Consider the following 18186-nt stretch of genomic DNA (forward strand, 5'->3'; position numbering starts at 1 on the left):
TCTTCATAAATGACTTGAACACAGGGAATCCTAAGCTTGCTGCTTACACAATGTTGGGAGGAGCTGTTGACACTGTCGAGAGCAGAGAGACCCTGCAGAGGGATCTGGACAAATTGGAGAACTGGGCAATCACCAACTGCATGAAGTTTAACAAGGGCAAGTGCCGGATTTTGCACCTGGGACACGGCAACCCTGGCTGTACATACAGACTGGGGCACGAGATGCTGGAAAGCAGCTCTGCAGAGAGGGACCTGGGGGTTCTGGTTGACGGCAAGTTGAACATGAGCCAACAGTGTCCCTGGCAGCCAAGAGGGCAACCGTGTCCTGGGTGCATCAAGCACAGCATTGCCAGCCGGGCCAGGGAGGTGATTGTCCCGCTCTGCTCTGCACTGGTGTGGCCTCACCTGGAGCACTGGGTGCAGTTCTGGGCACCTCAGGATAAAAAAAGATATAAAGCTACTGGAGAGTGTCCAGAAGAGGGCTACAAAGTTGGTGAAGGGTTTGGAGGGGAAGCCATATGTGGAGCAGCTCAGCCTGGAGAAGAGAAGACTAAGGGGAGACCTCATCATGCTCTACAGCTTCCTCACAAGGGGAGAAGGAAGGGCAAGTGCTGATCTCTCTGGTGACCAATGACAGAACCTGAGGGAATTAAAGGAACATGTGCCAGGGAAGGTTTAGGTTGGACATCAGGGAAAGGTTCTTCCCCCAGAGGGTGCTGGAGCACTGGAACAGGCTCCCCAGGGAGGTGTCACGGCCCAAGCCTGACAGTGTTCAAGAAGAGACTGGACAACGCCAGTTGGAGCTCTACAGCAGACAGGCGAATGACACCCCGATCTGTCCGGACATTGCCTGTTACATCTTGGCAAGAATTACCTTTGACTGGGCTCCATTACTGTCACCTTGCTACATACTCCACATCTTGCAGCCTCAAATAAATTCTTCCCTCATAATGCTGATATTGCTTTGAGCACAACAAAAAGATGAGAAACAAGGTTGTTTTGTCTCTGCAGGGCTCACAGGTGGGCACAGCAAAACGGCTCCACACAGGCTCCCAGTGCAGCCGCGTTCCTGCCACGACTGTGCCCAAACTCAGACAAAGCAAACTCAGCATCGGGGTGCACACCTGGATGCACTTGGCAGCAAAAGGGGGGGACACACCTGAACTGGCTCCCAAACGATCTTTCTCTCCCGCAGTTAAGGCGGGGAGCCATATGGAAACCCGGACCGCACATTTCTCTCAAGATCTGCAGCCAAACCTCCCGCCACTCGCTGTCCCCCTCCCCGCAGCCGGCCCGGGCGGGTCTGACACGGCCGCTGCCGCTGCCTGTCCACCCCGCTCCGCCCCGCCGTGCGGCGCCGCTCCCCGCGGCCCAGCGACTCCCCCTGGGCCCGGCCCCGGCCCCGTTCCGCCTCGGCCACCTGGCGCTCCCGCTTGGCCGACGGCTCCTCCTTCACCTCGGTCACGAACACACACGGCACCTTCCGCTGCACCGCGCCCCGCCGCCTCATGGCCCCGGCCACCCGAGCCCGCCCGCTCCCGCCGCCGGACCAGCGCCGGCCGGAACTGCGGCTGCACCGCCCCGCGCTGCGCCACGGGAAATGGAGTCCGTGAGCGCCCGCCCGCCACGAGCCCCGCCACGCACCCGAGCGCCGGGGAGGGCGGCGCAGGGCAGGGCGGGCGCGGTGGCCTCGGGGCCCCTTCCCGGCAGCCGGCAGCGAGGCGGGGGCACCCCCGCTCACAGCCGCCCGGTCCGGCCGCGGGCCTGGGGCAGCTCCAGGGCTCCAGCCGCCGTTCTCTCTCCAGAGCGGCTCCCGCTGTGTCAGGGCGGCCCCGCCCGCCTGTTTTCGGCGGTTATTCCAGTGCCAAAGTCCCAGTGGTCAGGCAGGCGGTATTTTCCTCTGCAGTTAGTCCTCGGGCTGGCTGCTGACACTTGAATTACGAAAAATTCATAGGCTTCTATGTGATGGAACACCTTATCCTTGGTGCCATCTTAAGACATATCAAGGATAAGAGGGTCATCAGGGACAGTCAACATGGCTTCCCCAAGGGAAGTCGTGTTTGACCAACCTCATAGCCTTTTATGAAGACGTAACAAGGTGGATTGACGATGGCAGAGCAGCGGATGTGGTCTACCTTGACTTCAGCAAAGCATTTGACACCGTCTCCCACAGCATCCTCACGGCAAAACTGAGGAAGTGTGGACTGGATGATCGGGTAGTGAGGTGGACTGCAAACTGGCTGAAGGAGAGAAGCCAGAGAGTTGTGGTCAATGGGGCAGAGTCTGGTTGGAGGCCTGTATCTAGTGGAGTGCCTCAAGGGTCAGTTCTGGGACCAATACTATTCAATATATTCATCAATGACTTGGATGAGGGAATTGAGTGTACTATCAGCAAGTTTGCTGATGACACCAAGCTGGGAGGAGTGGCTGACACGCCAGAGGGCTGTGCTGCCATCCAGCGAGAGCTGGACAGGCTGGAGAGTTGGGCGGGGAAAAATTTAATGGAATATAACAAGGGAAAATGTAGAGTCTTGCCTCTGGGCAGGAACAACCCCAGGTTCCAGTATAGGTTGGGGAATGACCTATTAGAGAGCAGTGTAGGGGAAAGGGACCTGGGGGTCCTGGTGGACAGCAGGATGACCATGAGCCAGCACTGTGCCCTTGTGGCCAAGAAGGCCAATGGCATCCTGGGGTGTATTAGAAGGGGGATGGTTAGTAGGTCAAGAGAGGTTCTCCTTCCCCTCTACTCTGCCCTGGTGAGACCTCATCTGGAATCTTGTGTCCAGTTCTGGGCCCCTCAGTTCAAGAAGGACAGGGAACTGCTGGAGAGAGTCCAGCGCAGGGCCACAAAGATGATGAAGGGAGTGGAGCATCTCCCTTATGAGGAAAGGCTGAGGGAGCTGGGTCTCTTCAGCTTGGAGAAGAGGAGACTGAGGGGTGACCTCATCAATGTTTATAAATACATAAAGGGTGGGTGTCACGAGGATGGAGCCAGGCTCTTCTCGGTGACAACCAACAGTAAGACAAGGGGTAATGGGTTCAAGCTGGAACACAACAGGTTCCACTTAAATTTGAGAAGAAACTTCTTCTCAGTGAGGGTGACGGAACACTGGAACAGGCTGCCCAGGGAGGTTGTGGATTCTCCTTCTCTGGAGACATTCAAAACCCGCCTGGACGCCTTCCTGTGTAACCTCACCTAGGTGTTCCTGCCCTGGCAGGCGGATTGGACTAGATGATCTTTTGAGGTCCCTTCCAATCCCTAACATTCTGTGATTCTGTGATTCTAGAGAGACTGGAGGACTTCCAGTCATTTCAACGCCTTTGTACTTCTTCCCCAGCTTGGGTGTGACCACCGCTGAGCCAGCCTTGTACTCTTCGTGCCCATGGAGCCGCCGGCAGCTGCTTTTCATGTACACATCTGTCCCCCTTCCCGCTGGCTGACCAACGGTGTACAGCACAGGCGTAATCTGGCAATTGGTCCACCCAGTTCAAGGCGGGGCGGGTGTTTTTGTTTGTTTGGTTTTTTGCAAGGAACCACCCATCACATGCAGGTCTGGTGCTGCTATGAACCACTAGTCCTCTTTCTGGAATTCTGCCTTATGTCTCACTCCCTTCTCTTTGGCTTTGCCTGCATCCTTCTTCCTCTCTAAGCAATGGCATCCTTCTCTTAGGAGTTTGTGACTCCTTTTCCTTCCTGTGCTTCCTTTTGTGTTTGTCCCTAAGTTCCCAGGCTTTGATCTAAGAGTGCACTCAAGTCCTCATCTCCAAGTCACTGATGTCACTCGGGTTATAAATTTGATCCCATGTCCTGGGAATAACAGTACGGCTTAGCATTTCCCAGGACTGAAACTTCATTTTCCCCCATCGGTATTTTTGGTTTGTAGCCAGCCCAGGACCTGAATGGCAACAAACGAGTTAATTCAGGATACAAGTGGACGCTGCTCTTTCTGCTTTAGATGTGGCAGTAGACACCACAGAAGCAAGAAAAAGCAAGAAACCCCAACCATGTCAGCAGCGAACAGCCAACAGTGTACTAACAGGAGCGACAAGTTCCTCCATCCAAAGGAAGAGCTGCAGTAAAAAAACGTTGGGCAGAAGGGTTTTGATTAAGCACTAGTCAATAAGGTTTGTCTTTGTGTCATCAAAGGTTGGTTTCACAGGCCACAGTTCCTACAGCGAGATGTTGGGTATTATTTAAGCCCTGGCAAATGGGTTTGTTCCATTTTTCATTAAAGAAACACTGGAAAGGGAGACTCTGAAATGGTCCCATTTTCTATAATTTACACTGAAGCAATGGAGATGAAGGTAGATGTTCAAGCTGGACATGTCTCCTGGCGCCATGATGTTGACATCAGGAGCTGGAGGAGCAGTTGGAACTTTCGAAACGTAACATTTTATACTGGCTGGCAACTGCCTTTGTCGGTTCGACAAGGCTGCAGAAGGTACCAGCTCCTTCGCTTGCGTGCCTTTTGCTGTCACTTGGGGTCTTCTTTCGCGTCACAAGCAGGTCTGAGGTTGTGAAGGCCCAGTTTTTAGAAGAAAACTGCTGCTTTCAAAGAGAAGACATTGTGTCGCCTCAGTATTCATAGTTTCAATGTTTGCATATATGTTCTGCTGGTATTAGGAGCGTGGAGAAGAAGCACAAGAGGTGAAAATGACCGCAGTTGGGAATGACTGCTATTTCCACCGTTCCCCCTACGCACAGGTAAATGCTGTAGATTGTAGAGTGCTTTGGATCCTTGATTTCTTGATACAGCCGTGTTGACAGAGAGGTCTGTTATGTAAACAGAGAAGCTGATATGTCACTCTGGCTGGGTCATGGCCACATCTGTAGAGGAAATATCGGATTTTTGGAAGTGGTGAGAAGAGCTAATGATCTTCTGAACCACAGGCAATTTTTTGGTTTCCATCCATTTCAGCAATGGGGATTTAGGCGTTAATGCCGGGGAGATGAGCTTTGGCTCCAGACCCAGCGCGTCTCAGGGGATGGCCCAGTTGTCTGACTACAGTCCAAACGTGGCATGTTTTGGAGATGCTGCTCTTAGACCCAGCTGTTAACGTCTTGAACTAGGTGAAAGTTCCTTTAAAATATCACGTAGAATCTCATTAAGAAGTGAATTGCATAATCAGAAATGTTCCTAGAATCGGTACTCTGGAATAAGGCAGGGATACAGAAAAACAACTTTAAGTAACACTAACAAGAGTGACTCTCATGAAAGCGCTATCTCTGCAATCTTGTGCGGACTTTTTAGTTGGTGAAATTTTGACCAATAGAGGGAGAGCAGCAGTGTACACATATGTATTAGAAAAGAAGGAATAATTATACAAATAATTAACAAGTCCATGTAGATATGCTCTCTATTGTTTTGGGTTTGGTTTTGTTTGGTTTTTGGTTATGTTTTAGGGTTTTTTTGGTTATGTTTTTGGTTTTTTTTGTTTTGCCTGGGTTTTTTTTTTTTTGGGGGGTAGGTTTTTCTTTTCCCCATTAGGCTTTTGTTTGTCATCTGTACAAACAGCTGGGAGAGGGTGTGAGCAATATTAATGACAGTAATCTCAGAACATCAACTCCCAAACTGTTACTTTTTAGTTCTTGCTGAGAATCTTTCTGGGTTTGGTTTCCCTTTCCTTATTTCCCATGGACCCATGTACAATTCTTAAGAGAGTCTAATGTAAGATTCGCACTTGTACAGCGGATTTCATTTGGGATTGACCTGATTATCCCATTCTGCGGGAAAGGAAACTCAACCACATGTCAGTTACGCAACTAATAGATACTTTTTCTTCTCAGCATCTCATGAAAAGTTGGCAGTACAGTTATTAGACTGCTTTACTCATGTTCTCATCTAGGAACACTTTTACATGACGGAAGCTCCATCGACCTAACTCAGGATAACTTTAGAGTGTTCTGGAGCTTCAGGTATCTTTAAAGATAACTTTAAGAGTTCTAAAATATCAGAACATGGTCCCAAAAAATCTTGGTCATATGTTCACAGCAGTACACCGTGTACCAATGCATTTATTCTATTTTTATTGTTATATTTACAATACATGAAATCTCTTTTCTCCTGCAGCAGAAGTACAGCCACATCGCCTGTTTCTGGGAAAAACAACCCTCAGGCTGTGTGAGGATCAGTTGTGCCTTCCATCATACCAAACCGCGAAATATAAATGGACTTTTTTTGCCACCTAGTAACAGTAAGTAAAAATATTTTCTCTACTATTTGTCCCTTAGCATAAGCAGATCCACAAGAATGTCCCTGCAGTGCTCAGTAATCTCTATGAAGGTCCAAAATGTACCATGGTAAATCAATGGGGTAGGATCTGCTACCCCAGCAAGTTCAAGGCAAAGAAATGAATTTTATTGGCATTTGAACAGGGTTGCCACATGAATTTTTTAGCTGTCATGTTACGGATGTTTCTCTCAGTCCCATGAAAGAGGTTAGCAAGAGCTATGGAGTAGAAATGTTGCAGGAATAGTTTGCAAGGCTGTGCAATATCTGAAAATCAGATGATTTATAGAAAAATTTAAAACCCCAACCATTACAAGATGTGGGGTTTTTTCATCATTTCGTCTTAAAGAGGAGCTCTTGGCTACCGGGAGTCCTGTTAGACAGCTGGAACCTGTAACACGGAAAGTGTCCAGGGCAGGGAACCAAGACAGGTGTCAGAAATCAGGCAGAAGCTGGAGTGAGAGCAGCATGACTTGTCACAGATGCATGAGCAAGGGGACTAAAATGGAGATGTTCATGGGCCTGAGCTCCAGAGCTGGAGAAAGGTGTCATGAGAGAAGTCCAGAGAGACCTCTAGTCAGAAGCAAACACCTTGTGTTCCAGAAATTCCCCCAGGGAAAGGTAGCGTGTCCTATGTGGGCGTGTTGAGCCACCCAGCCCCAGAGGAGGAAGACAAGAACTTGAGTGCTCTTTTCACTTCAGCCCAGGTATTACTACTCATATGTTTCCCTAAGCTGTAAAGACCTTGAAACACATTGGAAGAAAGAAGGATACTGACTGAAATTAGTGGATCCACCAGCTGGAAGAGATATCCAGCCTTTTCTAAACATCATCAAATGATCAAAATGTTTCTTTTCAAAAGGCTTTATTCCTCATCTGTTCTTTCAGAGGAGATACAACCCGTGTTTTTTCATGCTTCCTGTTGTTGCAAGATGCTCTTTTGCCAAGCTCCGCGCAATAGTTTTACCACAAGGCACAATGTGCCTATGTAATGATCCCTTCCATAGGATAAAGACTTCAAAGTTATACCTCCTGGTCTGAACCTGGATTTGATATTTTAGTTCCTCCTAATAACAGAAATATAATGTTCTTTTCTGCAGGTGTGTCATTGCAACAGGGTGGCCAAGAAAGGATTCTGCATCCAGCCCATCATCAGGAATCACTCCGAAATCAAGAGAATATTTTCCTACCAGTTCATGCTCCACTGATTATAAGCCTCAAGAATGAAGAAGATGAAGAGGACGACGAAGAGAACTGTAACCAGATATTTTTTCTTTTACAAAGAAGTAGGATAGGGTCTTTTTCGACACTTCACAACTGATTTGTTATAACAACCATTAGCTATTTAGAAGAGTTGTCAACAAGATTTCAAAATAGTCTCCAGCTAATCCCCAATATCTTGGAAACAGTAGTCACCAGAAGTGAGGCAACGTCCTAATTCCTGTGAAATGCCTATTTGTATATTTCAATAGCAGTATCATCCACATACCCCATTTTCATTAAATAGAATTTGAAAAGTGATCCACAGTTCAGATGGCCATCAAATACTCTTCAGACTTTCTCTAAATTTGTGGACACAATTCACTAGATTAACTGAATGTTTATGCGTATTTATATATATTTGTTTTGGTTTTTTATTTTTTAAATGTAGTTAAACCCTTGACTGTATCTCACTCAGAGAAATTCATGATGATATTTGATTATTAAGAATTGCTGAAGGTCTTTGTATGGATACCTAGTAATCTTTTAAAACTATTTCCTACAGATGTTTCTAATTGGGTGCCTAAGACTGCTGCAGAAATTGAAGAGGAAAGAGCCATAAAGGAAATATGCTATAAAACTGGTAAATATGAAATCAGTCACTCTTTCCTAAACAGCAACAATGCCAATATACTAAGCCTTGGGTTTATTTTCCCTCTCGGGCTATGTTAAGGAGAGTATTACAGGATCCAATACCCCCACGAACACCAATCAGCACAAACTGTGTCTTCACCTCGGGAAAAGGAGAAATTACTCCTGGAAGCTACCGAGCGAGACTTGCAGAAAGGTAAGGACTTTTCATCTTCTTGGACAATATGTACCACTTTTAGGATTACACTTACAGGGACAAAGGATTACATACCTTGCCCCTCCTCCCCTCTTTTTTAATTTAATGATAATAAAAGACAGCATATTACGAAGAACAGTAAAATACTTCATTAATTTTTCCCCACATATATATATATACATACATAGTGTTACACACGTGGTGACTACCCGTATCAAATGCAGATGGAAAAGGTAGAAACGGGCTGTAAACATCATGTGTACTTTCTAGAGATATACAACTGTTCCATAAATTTCGTCGGGTAAGATTCATCAATACAATTCATGAAAAGTGAGAAGCTAAAGAACGAGCAGGTAATTTGTAGCTGGTTCTTTACTTCGGAGCCATAGTTTGTCTTTAAGCTGCATTTTATGGAATTGTCTTAGAGAGCATGAAAGTTCTACATCAGTTACAGTGGCCAGGAACCAAACATCTAAGAAAAGAGAAAGAATATAAAATGGGAGGTTAAAGGAAATTGCACTCATCACTATCTCACAGAGGTGGGAGGAAGAGAATGGCAGGGCCAGTCCCTGTGCTTACACACAAGCAGCTCACACATCCTTTCTGTTGCCTTTCCAGGTGATGGCAGTAGAATTCCCAGAACATTTATTAATACAAAAAGAGAAGGAGAGATTTCAGGAAGGAGAATACCAACAGAGCGTATTCCTACAACAGATCGTCGATCCTTTGACAATGGAGGTAAATACCCTTTAGCATCAGCTTCTTGTTGATTAACATCTTCTCTGAATATGCACGCCTTAAACTGCAGTATAATACCCTTAGTCACCAGGTACATTGACATCAGAGGTGAATCTATTATAGGAATGTTGAATCTCCTGCCATTCCTTGGTATTTCTGCAACACTGTCACCATGTCAGCAATGCGCATTCAGCTGTTAAGACTCTGTGTGGGCCCGTGCTGTGAACTGTATCACCAAAGTGCCTGATGATTCAAGTAATCCTTTTGTCAACTGAAGTTATTTTCTACGCCACGTTGTTTTAGTTGTTCAGTTTCCAGGACAACATGTAGCTGCACTGATACAACTGAGACACAGGCAAAGCATCCCTCATGTGCAAGGGGCGAGAAATAAGCAGCGGCAGAGAGGAACATATAAGAGTTGTTGTTTTGTTGCTGAGTTCTCTTGTAATGACAGGCAGCTCAGGCTTAGAAGTTGTCACCTTGCACTTTGGAGTCTATTTCCATTCGCTTCCCACATAGATGTGATACTTTGACTTTTGAAAAGGGTTTATTCCCCCTGTGACACACACACAAATTACATACAACTTTTCACTCTCAGTTCTTACAAATGTCCCTGTGGATTAAAGCCAATGTTTGTTAAACTGTAAACCCTAAACACAACCACAGTGAGCTGGTAAATAAGCATCACTCCAAAGAAATAAAGAAGAATAAATGGACTTCTGAGGAGCCAAGAAATTCACCTCATATGGTACCAGGAAAAGGTATTTTGAGAAAACAGTTGGCTTATTCATTTTCATTTACTAAACTGTTAGATGATCCAGCACTACCTACCTAATTTCTGTTCTTAATGTCAAATGCGGACAATCCATATTTAGATTGGACTCTCCACAAAGAACATTGTATTAATCTTGTCTTCCAGCCTCCAGGCTCCTGCAATATGTCAAATTTTGACAAACAGCTCAAAATTTTCTTTTAATTTGCTTTTTCACTTTTAGGAATTCACACTTCAGACCCCAAAGGAAAACCAAGTTACCAGCCAAGGGGTCAAAGGAAGGATGATGAAACTGCTGCTTATGTTCCTCGTGGGAGAGCAGCTGGAAGAAAGACTTATTGTGATTCTTCAGAACCTCGAAGATCAGCATATGTATTCTACCGCACTGTCAACGTCAACCAGGAACCAAAGTTCAGCGGATCTACAGGTGGGCTCCTGTTTACACAGGATTCTTAAAATGCCTCAAATGTGCCTGTCTGTATTGTGCTGCTTTCTTTTTTGTCCCTGCAGGTGATTGTTAAGTCATTTCTGCCTAAATGCCTTCATAGCAGGAATTCATTTCTCTGCCCAAAAAACAATGAATGCAATGATGTGCTGATGTGTACTAACATACCGATCGCCATTAATTATAGCTTCTTTTATCTGATTTCTTCTTCTGAAATATTTAATAACTTGTAATAGTCCATTTAACTTCATGTTGGAGCATGATGGATTTATGCTTATTTTTATAATTTAGTATTATTTTTCATCTTCCATAAAGAAGGCCTTTGGTCTTATTCAAACCACTGTTACTGCTTTAAATGTAAATCTCAATTAATATTTTTTGCATATTATTTATGGTGGTCGGAGGATTTAATTCATTTTTCCTGCCACTCATTCCAGATGGTATTTAATCCATATTTTCCATCTTTGAAATACTCTGCTCTCCTCTTCAGAGGACGTCCTATGTCATAAATTTGACAAGAGCGTACAGGTGCGATTCAGAGTCCTGCATCTTTCTATTCGGCAATCTGTTTCAGATGTAACCATAATTTTACTTTTTATGGTTTATGGTAATACAGCTTCTCACAACCTTGTACATCAGTTGGGTTTTATTTGCCTTTCTGCTTTCCTTTCCAATGGTTACTCTGGATAATTCTGTTGGTTTCATCTGTCACTTCATGTAGAAGTTTAGTGGAAAATAATTTCAATAATCATAAGTTAAGAAAGTGATTACATCTTGCCAGGTTCAGTCATCTCTTCTAAGAATGGTTGAATGTCCATCTTGAGGTGCCTCCCTGTCTTCATTTCCAATAAAAGGAATCTCACTCAGACAGAGTAGCCGCTTCCCAAAGATTCATAATGTTAAGTCGAATTAATCCAAACGGTACTGCTTTATCCTCGGGATGAACAGCTTTACTTTTTCTCTTTTCATGTTTGCTTTGATTAAATGTGGAAGGATAGGTAGAGAGATTACAAAGAGAACATTCTTCATCTGAATAACACATTTGCGGGGAAGAACCCCACCAGGGATTCAGACCTGAGAAGGCGGAGGAAGAAATGCAGCCGACTCAGTATGAGTGATAAAGCATACTTCAATTTATTAATAAGTTGCACACACTTATATAGTCCCTTAGATAATTATGCCTACTAGTCATTCAATAATTGGAGAGAATACATAAGTAGCCCAACCCCCCTTGCGGTTTCTCTGGTATGCAAGTTCCTCTTCTTCCCGGAGCTAGCTCCTCAAGGTCGTTCACCGAAACTCCTCCTTGCCCGCAAGCAACCCAGGTTACCCTTGGTCAGTACTTTTCCATCAGCAGTTTCTGACTCCTGCTCACCGAGGCCTATCGAGGCCTACTCATGCTGACTAGAACAAGCTTTCCTGATACAGCAGATCACTGGACCCATGCCCCTTTTCCCGTAGCCATTCCCCAAGAATTCCCCCTTTTTCTTTTTGGGCCAATAATACATCTTTGCGAAAAACAGATTCGATAACTTTGACACACATATTGCGGATACAAGATAAACAACAGATTCCAATACTTAATATAATAACGATAAAGATAAAACCGACCAACATTGGCCTTAAAAAGCTGAGCAACCAGCTTGGAAATCTTAGCGAAGCCCACCATGCTCTAAAAGGATCGTCCTCTACGTGTAACTTAAATCAAGGCTGTAGGCCACGCATCTCGAATAGGACGCAAGGCATTGTCAACAAACAACTGACACAATGTAGGACTGTTTTTCATTCCCTGAGGTAACACTGTCCATTCAAATCGCTGGGCAGGCGCTTCTTTGTTGATGGCTGGCAACGTAAATGCGAACCGTTGTGTATCATTGGGGTGCAATGAGATAGTAAAGAAACAGTCCTTTAGGTCTACTATCAGCAACTTCCACTTTTCAGGCAACATCGCTGGGTTTGGTAATCCTGGTTGCAAAGCACCCATTGCCTGCATTTGCGCATTTACGGCTCTAAGGTCATGCAGCAATCGATACTTCCCCGATTTCTTCTTGATCACAAAAATAGGAGTGTTCCATGGACTTGTTGACAATTGCAAATGTCCTTGCTTTAACTGTTCCTCCACTAATTGATGTGTGGCTGCTAGGCTTTCCATTTTTAATGGCCACTGCTCGATCCATATTGGATCCTCAGAAATCCACTTCAGCGGGATCAGGAAAGCCCATTTTGCAGTGACCATCAGCGAAAAGTCCCTTCCGTGGTCAAGATAACTCCAAGCTGATCCAAAACATCTCGACCTATCAGGCCATTTACACCATTTGGCAGGCTCATTACTGTAACATAGGCGCTGGCCCTACGACCATCAATGGTCAAGATGGCGTGATCAATACTACGACGTACCGACGAGTGACCCCCTACGCCTTCTACTCCTCTGTCCATGGGTCTCGTCGGCCACTCTGGAGGCCAAGCACCTTCATCCACGATGGTTAAATCTGCCCCAGTGTCCAACAACATAGACAGTAATAAAAATTGGCCCCGACATTCCAGTCGCACGGTTGTATTCGGTCGTCGATGCATGGGCATTGTCAGCAATGCTGCAGGTCCTGTAGATCCAAAACCCTGATCACCTCGCTCCTCCTGAGACGCTGTTTTCATGTCTCTTGTCAACTGCATTAGCGGTATCAATTGCGCAATTCTGCTGCCTCGAGGAATATGGATAGGTGGAAACAATATCTGAATCATGATCTGTATGACACCCGTATAGTCTGCATCGATAAGTCCGGGGATAATTGTCAGTCCTCTCATACTGCTTGAAGATCGCCCTATCAGTAATGCACCCTGCGGTTGACCGTTGATCACTAAGGGCGCTCTTACTGTTGTAGCTACACGTCGCGGTTTGGAGTCCGTTAAAGTTATTTCTACTGCGGTTGCCAAGTCCAACCCGAGGCTCCCTCTTGTGGCTGGCTGGAGGACGGCTGCGGGTTGCATGACGCTGGTACTGGTTCCTCCCGACTCGCTGTTTGTTGCTCCGATGTCGCGACTGCAGGAGCTGCCATTTTTATCGGGGCGCGGCGGCTCGACGCACTCATTCTCCCGTTTCCCGAGTAACATGCTTCTGAGCTGTGGTTGGTCGATCTGCAGTTCTCGCACCACACTCGAGTCGCTCTGCAGTCTCGACGGATATGACCCTCCCGTCCGCATCTGAAGCACTTATTACTTCTTCTCCCCTCAGTACTGCGAGGCCGGCTTCCAGCTTCCACAGCACCAGCACGGAGCGGAGCTAACGCAGCAAAGACTTGTTCTTGAAACTGCAACTGGGCTGCTAGAGCTTGTTGCTGGGCCTGCAGGAGGTCTTTCCCTAACCTATCCATAGCTTCCACTAATATAGCCTGAGGCCCTACCGGAACCCTGCTCATTCGATCTAACATCAACTCAATCGTAGCGTCTGCTGGCAACGTTATTAGAATAGACCGAGTCGCCTGATTCGCATTCTGAACTGCACACTGCCTCAACAACGCTGCCCTCATCCACTCAGGCACATCCGCCTGCTCTATGGCCGCGGTAACTCTATCTATAAATTGTGCGAAAGGCTCCTCTCTACCTTGTTTTATAGACATATAGGAAGGCGCTGGCTGTGCCGTCTTAACCTGTTCCACCGCTAGCCTCGCCGTTCGCATTGCCTCAATACACCTTTCCGGCCCCATCTGTAATTGGGCCCGTACTTCCAGGAACGGTCCTGTACCCATCAACTGCTCTACTGTAACGCCGTTCAACGGGTCATTGGGCCCCCTTCTTTGCTGCACCGATGCCTCGCAAAACCGCTGCCAGTGCGCCTGCCACAACAACAGCTGCGACTGCGTCATAATCATCCTCATGATCACCTTAAGGTCCTCCGGAACTAATACCGTAGTTCCAAACACATAATTCAACATCTGCTTAGTTGGCTCTCCATGCAAACCAGATTCCGATACCGTACTCCTGAGCTGAGATAACAACTTCCAGCTAATTGGACTGTACTCTGCTTGCATGTCCCCATGCTGATCCCTTTGAAACATCGCTGGAAACGCTAGAGGAGTAAAATCTCCACCTTCTGCTGCATCTTCCATGATCCTTCTCCAATTAAGCAACGTAGGACAACTACCCCGGTTTGATTTACCCGTCTCTTCCTCCTTCTCTGGCTCGCTTGCTTCGTCCACACTACGGCTATCTCCCTGCTCTCTTGTTTCCGCTTGTCGCTCTAACTCCCCTCTTTCCGTAACTTTAACTGTTTGCCAACAAGGTGGATTAGGAACCCGACAATTACTAAACAACAAGTCATTCGTCTGCGGCGGCGGTGCAGACCCACCCGAAAAGGGTGATATTCCGGCATCTAGTGGTGGAGCAGATGGCTCCATCCGACCTAACTTCTGAGAAGCAACTGCTGCCAAATTTTTCTCGACCTTATGCCTCTTAATATTATTTATAACCTCACACCACGGTTTCATTAACTTTTTCGCTGTTTTGTCCTCATCTATCACCATATCCCATAACACATCTCCTAATTTTCTCCACTCCGCTTCTTCAAATAACGAATCCGGATCCTGAAAACACCCCTTAGCTTTCCCTGTTGCTACTAGACCAGCTAGCTGTTTAACGCAACTATGATCCACCCCCCGCTTTTCTAAAAAGCTTTGCAATAAATCTAGGGCTACTTCTAAATCCATGCTACCGTTATTTATAGCCGAGCACGGTACCTCCTCCTGCGCTTTAAAGACCTCCTTGCAGCCCTCCTGTAGCCCAGCAACGGCGAACTTCACTCGGTTCAGGCGTCGGAGACGATACACCGCAGCACAGTGTTCGATCGCTCTTGCCCGCCGGTCGCTGCTCCCGGCGCCGTTCCTTTCCCTATCCGCCACTCAGGTCCCTGTTCGGGCGCCAATTGCGGGGAAGAACCCCACCAGGGATTCAGACCTGAGAAGGCGGAGGAAGAAATGCAGCCGACTCAGTATGAGTGATAAAGCATACTTCAATTTATTAATAAGTTGCACACACTTATATAGTCCCTTAGATAATTATGCCTACTAGTCATTCAATAATTGGAGAGAATACATAAGTAGCCCAACCCCCCTTGCGGTTTCTCTGGTATGCAAGTTCCTCTTCTTCCCGGAGCTAGCTCCTCAAGGTCGTTCACCGAAACTCCTCCTTGCCCGCAAGCAACCCAGGTTACCCTCGGTCAGTACTTTTCCATCAGCAGTTTCTGACTCCTGCTCACCGAGGCCTATCGAGGCCTACTCATGCTGACTAGAACAAGCTTTCCTGATACAGCAGATCACTGGACCCATGCCCCTTTTCCCGTAGCCATTCCCCAACACACATTTAATCAAATTGCCAGGTTAAAAAAAGTTAGAGCATTTCACAAAAAAAGGTGATCAGCTTTTTTGTCATAAGAACAACCATTACCATTGCCACTACCTTTATTTTCAAGCAGTACCTGAGCCATATGGTCAGAAATGCTCCAAACCAAAGAATCAGCTTGACACAAACAGAAGATTTTCGACCCAAACAGAAAACTATGGTAATGCTTACATGTTGTGTATAAATAGCTATATATAAACTTAAAATCGTAGCATTATTTTGCAATTAATGATTTGAATTAATGCAATTAAGATGGAATTAATACAAAACAAGAGAACTAATAATATTTTTAACCAAATTTCACAGAAAACACTTAGTCATTAGGCAGCTTCTCTGATGCACAATCAACTGCCCAGCACAAAAACATCCCATTGCTTTATGTCTAGTGCTTGCACAAGCAGGGATAAAAGAGGAGACTGGGTTATGGATTTCTTTAACTGAAAAGCAACTGATGCCTTTGGGAAGATTTTGAACACAGGAATATTGACTTTGTTCAAGTCACGGGTGTCCGTGGCAGAATCGCCTCGTTTGGAAGATCCCGTGAGCCTGAGGAAACGCTGCAAGATTACACATGATCTTTAAAGTACTGGAGAGAAAGTCTGTATTTAACACTGGCTTGTATTTCAGAGATGATGTGTGATTCACCTGATGCTTTCATTGATACTTCAGCTGACGTAATATTTAATTCACATATCAGACTAAGAGAGTCTTTCCTGAAATTGCAGCTGAACTTAATAAACAATGTTAATGTTTCTTCTACAGACAAATACACTTCAGGATCTTACAATGCACCAACTTGGAGGAAAAGAAATCCACATGCAAAAACATTCCCTAAATTTGGAACAACCATTCAGGTAACTGTTTGATCAAAATTTTTACAACGTAGTCTACTTCACAAAAGCAACAGGACTCTCCCCACCTAGAAAATGTAAAACTGCTCTTAAAGCTTTTGCAGCCAAAACCCACAAGATTCTAAGCAATGCTGAATCGTCTGAAAGAGCGGTGAATAGTTCCGTTGTTTTGCAGACATGTAATTTTGACTGTATAACTAACCCAGGATTTCTAATGTTTTACAATATTACTCATATGAAAGCAAAATACGTACCTGCCTTCAAAGTGAGGAGCTACAACAAGTGGGTTTTGGCTCGTAGCGCTGGACAAAGCACAGCACAGACCACAGGAGTGTGATCTGTTTGTCTGTTTGATTGCTCGTGAAGCATCTGCAACAGCTGAACGATGATCAGCCGAGCTCCAAATTCATAAAAGGACTCGGGCTACAGAACATTCTCCTGATACCCTAAGGACCATTAATACATTTTACAGCTGCCTTGAAAGCAGAGATTACAACCTCTATCTCATGCTCAAAGTTTAATTCTTAACCTGTTTCTGAAAGAGCATCTACAGATTTATTCTAGTAAATAATGTACAAAAACTTCTGTATATCTATTTTGACAACAGAGCCAAAACAACATGGAAGTGAACAGAAAACAAGAACGATACCCAGAGCGGAGAATAGGATGAAGCGAGTGGTTGAAATTACAATACTCCAAAGTGAAACGAGATGCACCAACGTTTCAAAAGTGACAAAAATGGAAATTAGGAAAGTATGTTCTGTATGGTCATATATTAAGGTTTTAAATATATTCACTAAGTTGTGTCTGTTACGAAAATTAGACAGTTGAGATGATTTTTAAAGACTGTGGCTATTCACCACAAGACTGCTAGTAAAATATGTGCATGGAGATGAAAAAATCTCTAAGCTGAGTGTTCCCCTAACGTATTTCACAGAAGTTTTACTGCATAACAGAAGTTTTAATGCATATGTACCGTGATTAAATAAATTGTTTTCGGATTTCAGTAAAGCCTTTGATACTGTCTCTCACAGCATTCTCCTGGACAAGATGTCCAGCACACAGCTGCATAAACAACAATGCAGCGGGTGAGCAACTGGCTGATGGGTCGGGCTCAAAGGGTTCTAGTAAATGGGGTCATGTTGGGTTGGACACCAGTCACTAGTGGGTTCCACAAGGATCCATCTTAGGGCCAGCACTCTTCAATGTCTTCATAAATGACTTGAACACAGGGAATCCTAAGCTTGCTGCTTACACAATGTTGGGAGGAGCTGTTGACACTGTCGAGAGCAGAGAGACCCTGCAGAGGGATCTGGACAAATTGGAGAACTGGGCAATCACCAACTGCATGAAGTTTAACAAGGGCAAGTGCCGGATTTTGCACCTGGGACACGGCAACCCTGGCTGTACATACAGACTGGGGCACGAGATGCTGGAAAGCAGCTCTGCAGAGAGGGACCTGGGGGTTCTGGTTGACGGCAAGTTGAACATGAGCCAACAGTGTCCCTGGCAGCCAAGAGGGCAACCGTGTCCTGGGTGCATGAAGCACAGCATTGCCAGCCGGGCCAGGGAGGTGATTGTCCCGCTCTGCTCTGCACTGGTGCGGCCTCACCTGGAGCACTGGGTGCAGTTCTGGGCACCCCAGGATAAAAAAAAGATATAAAGCTACTGGAGAGTGTCCAGAAGAGGGCTACAAAGTTGGTGAAGGGTTTG

The 18186-nt window shown here is 45.7% G+C and overlaps 1 protein-coding gene across 1 annotated transcript; it reads left to right on the forward strand.

Annotated features, from left to right (window-relative positions):
- Window positions 1–1599: 1599 nt before the first annotated feature.
- LOC135998948 (uncharacterized protein C12orf50-like) lies at window positions 1600–16545 on the forward strand. Its single transcript, XM_065652289.1, is given in 8 exon segments — window positions 1600–1749; window positions 5993–6194; window positions 7330–7485; window positions 7995–8072; window positions 8163–8276; window positions 8895–9014; window positions 10010–10213; window positions 16385–16545. Coding segments are annotated over 8 exon segments (1185 nt in total).
- The last annotated feature ends 1641 nt before the right edge of the window (window positions 16546–18186 follow it).

This window comes from Caloenas nicobarica, chromosome 1, assembly GCF_036013445.1.
Source record: "Caloenas nicobarica isolate bCalNic1 chromosome 1, bCalNic1.hap1, whole genome shotgun sequence".
NCBI classification, from domain to species: Eukaryota; Metazoa; Chordata; class Aves; order Columbiformes; family Columbidae; genus Caloenas; species Caloenas nicobarica.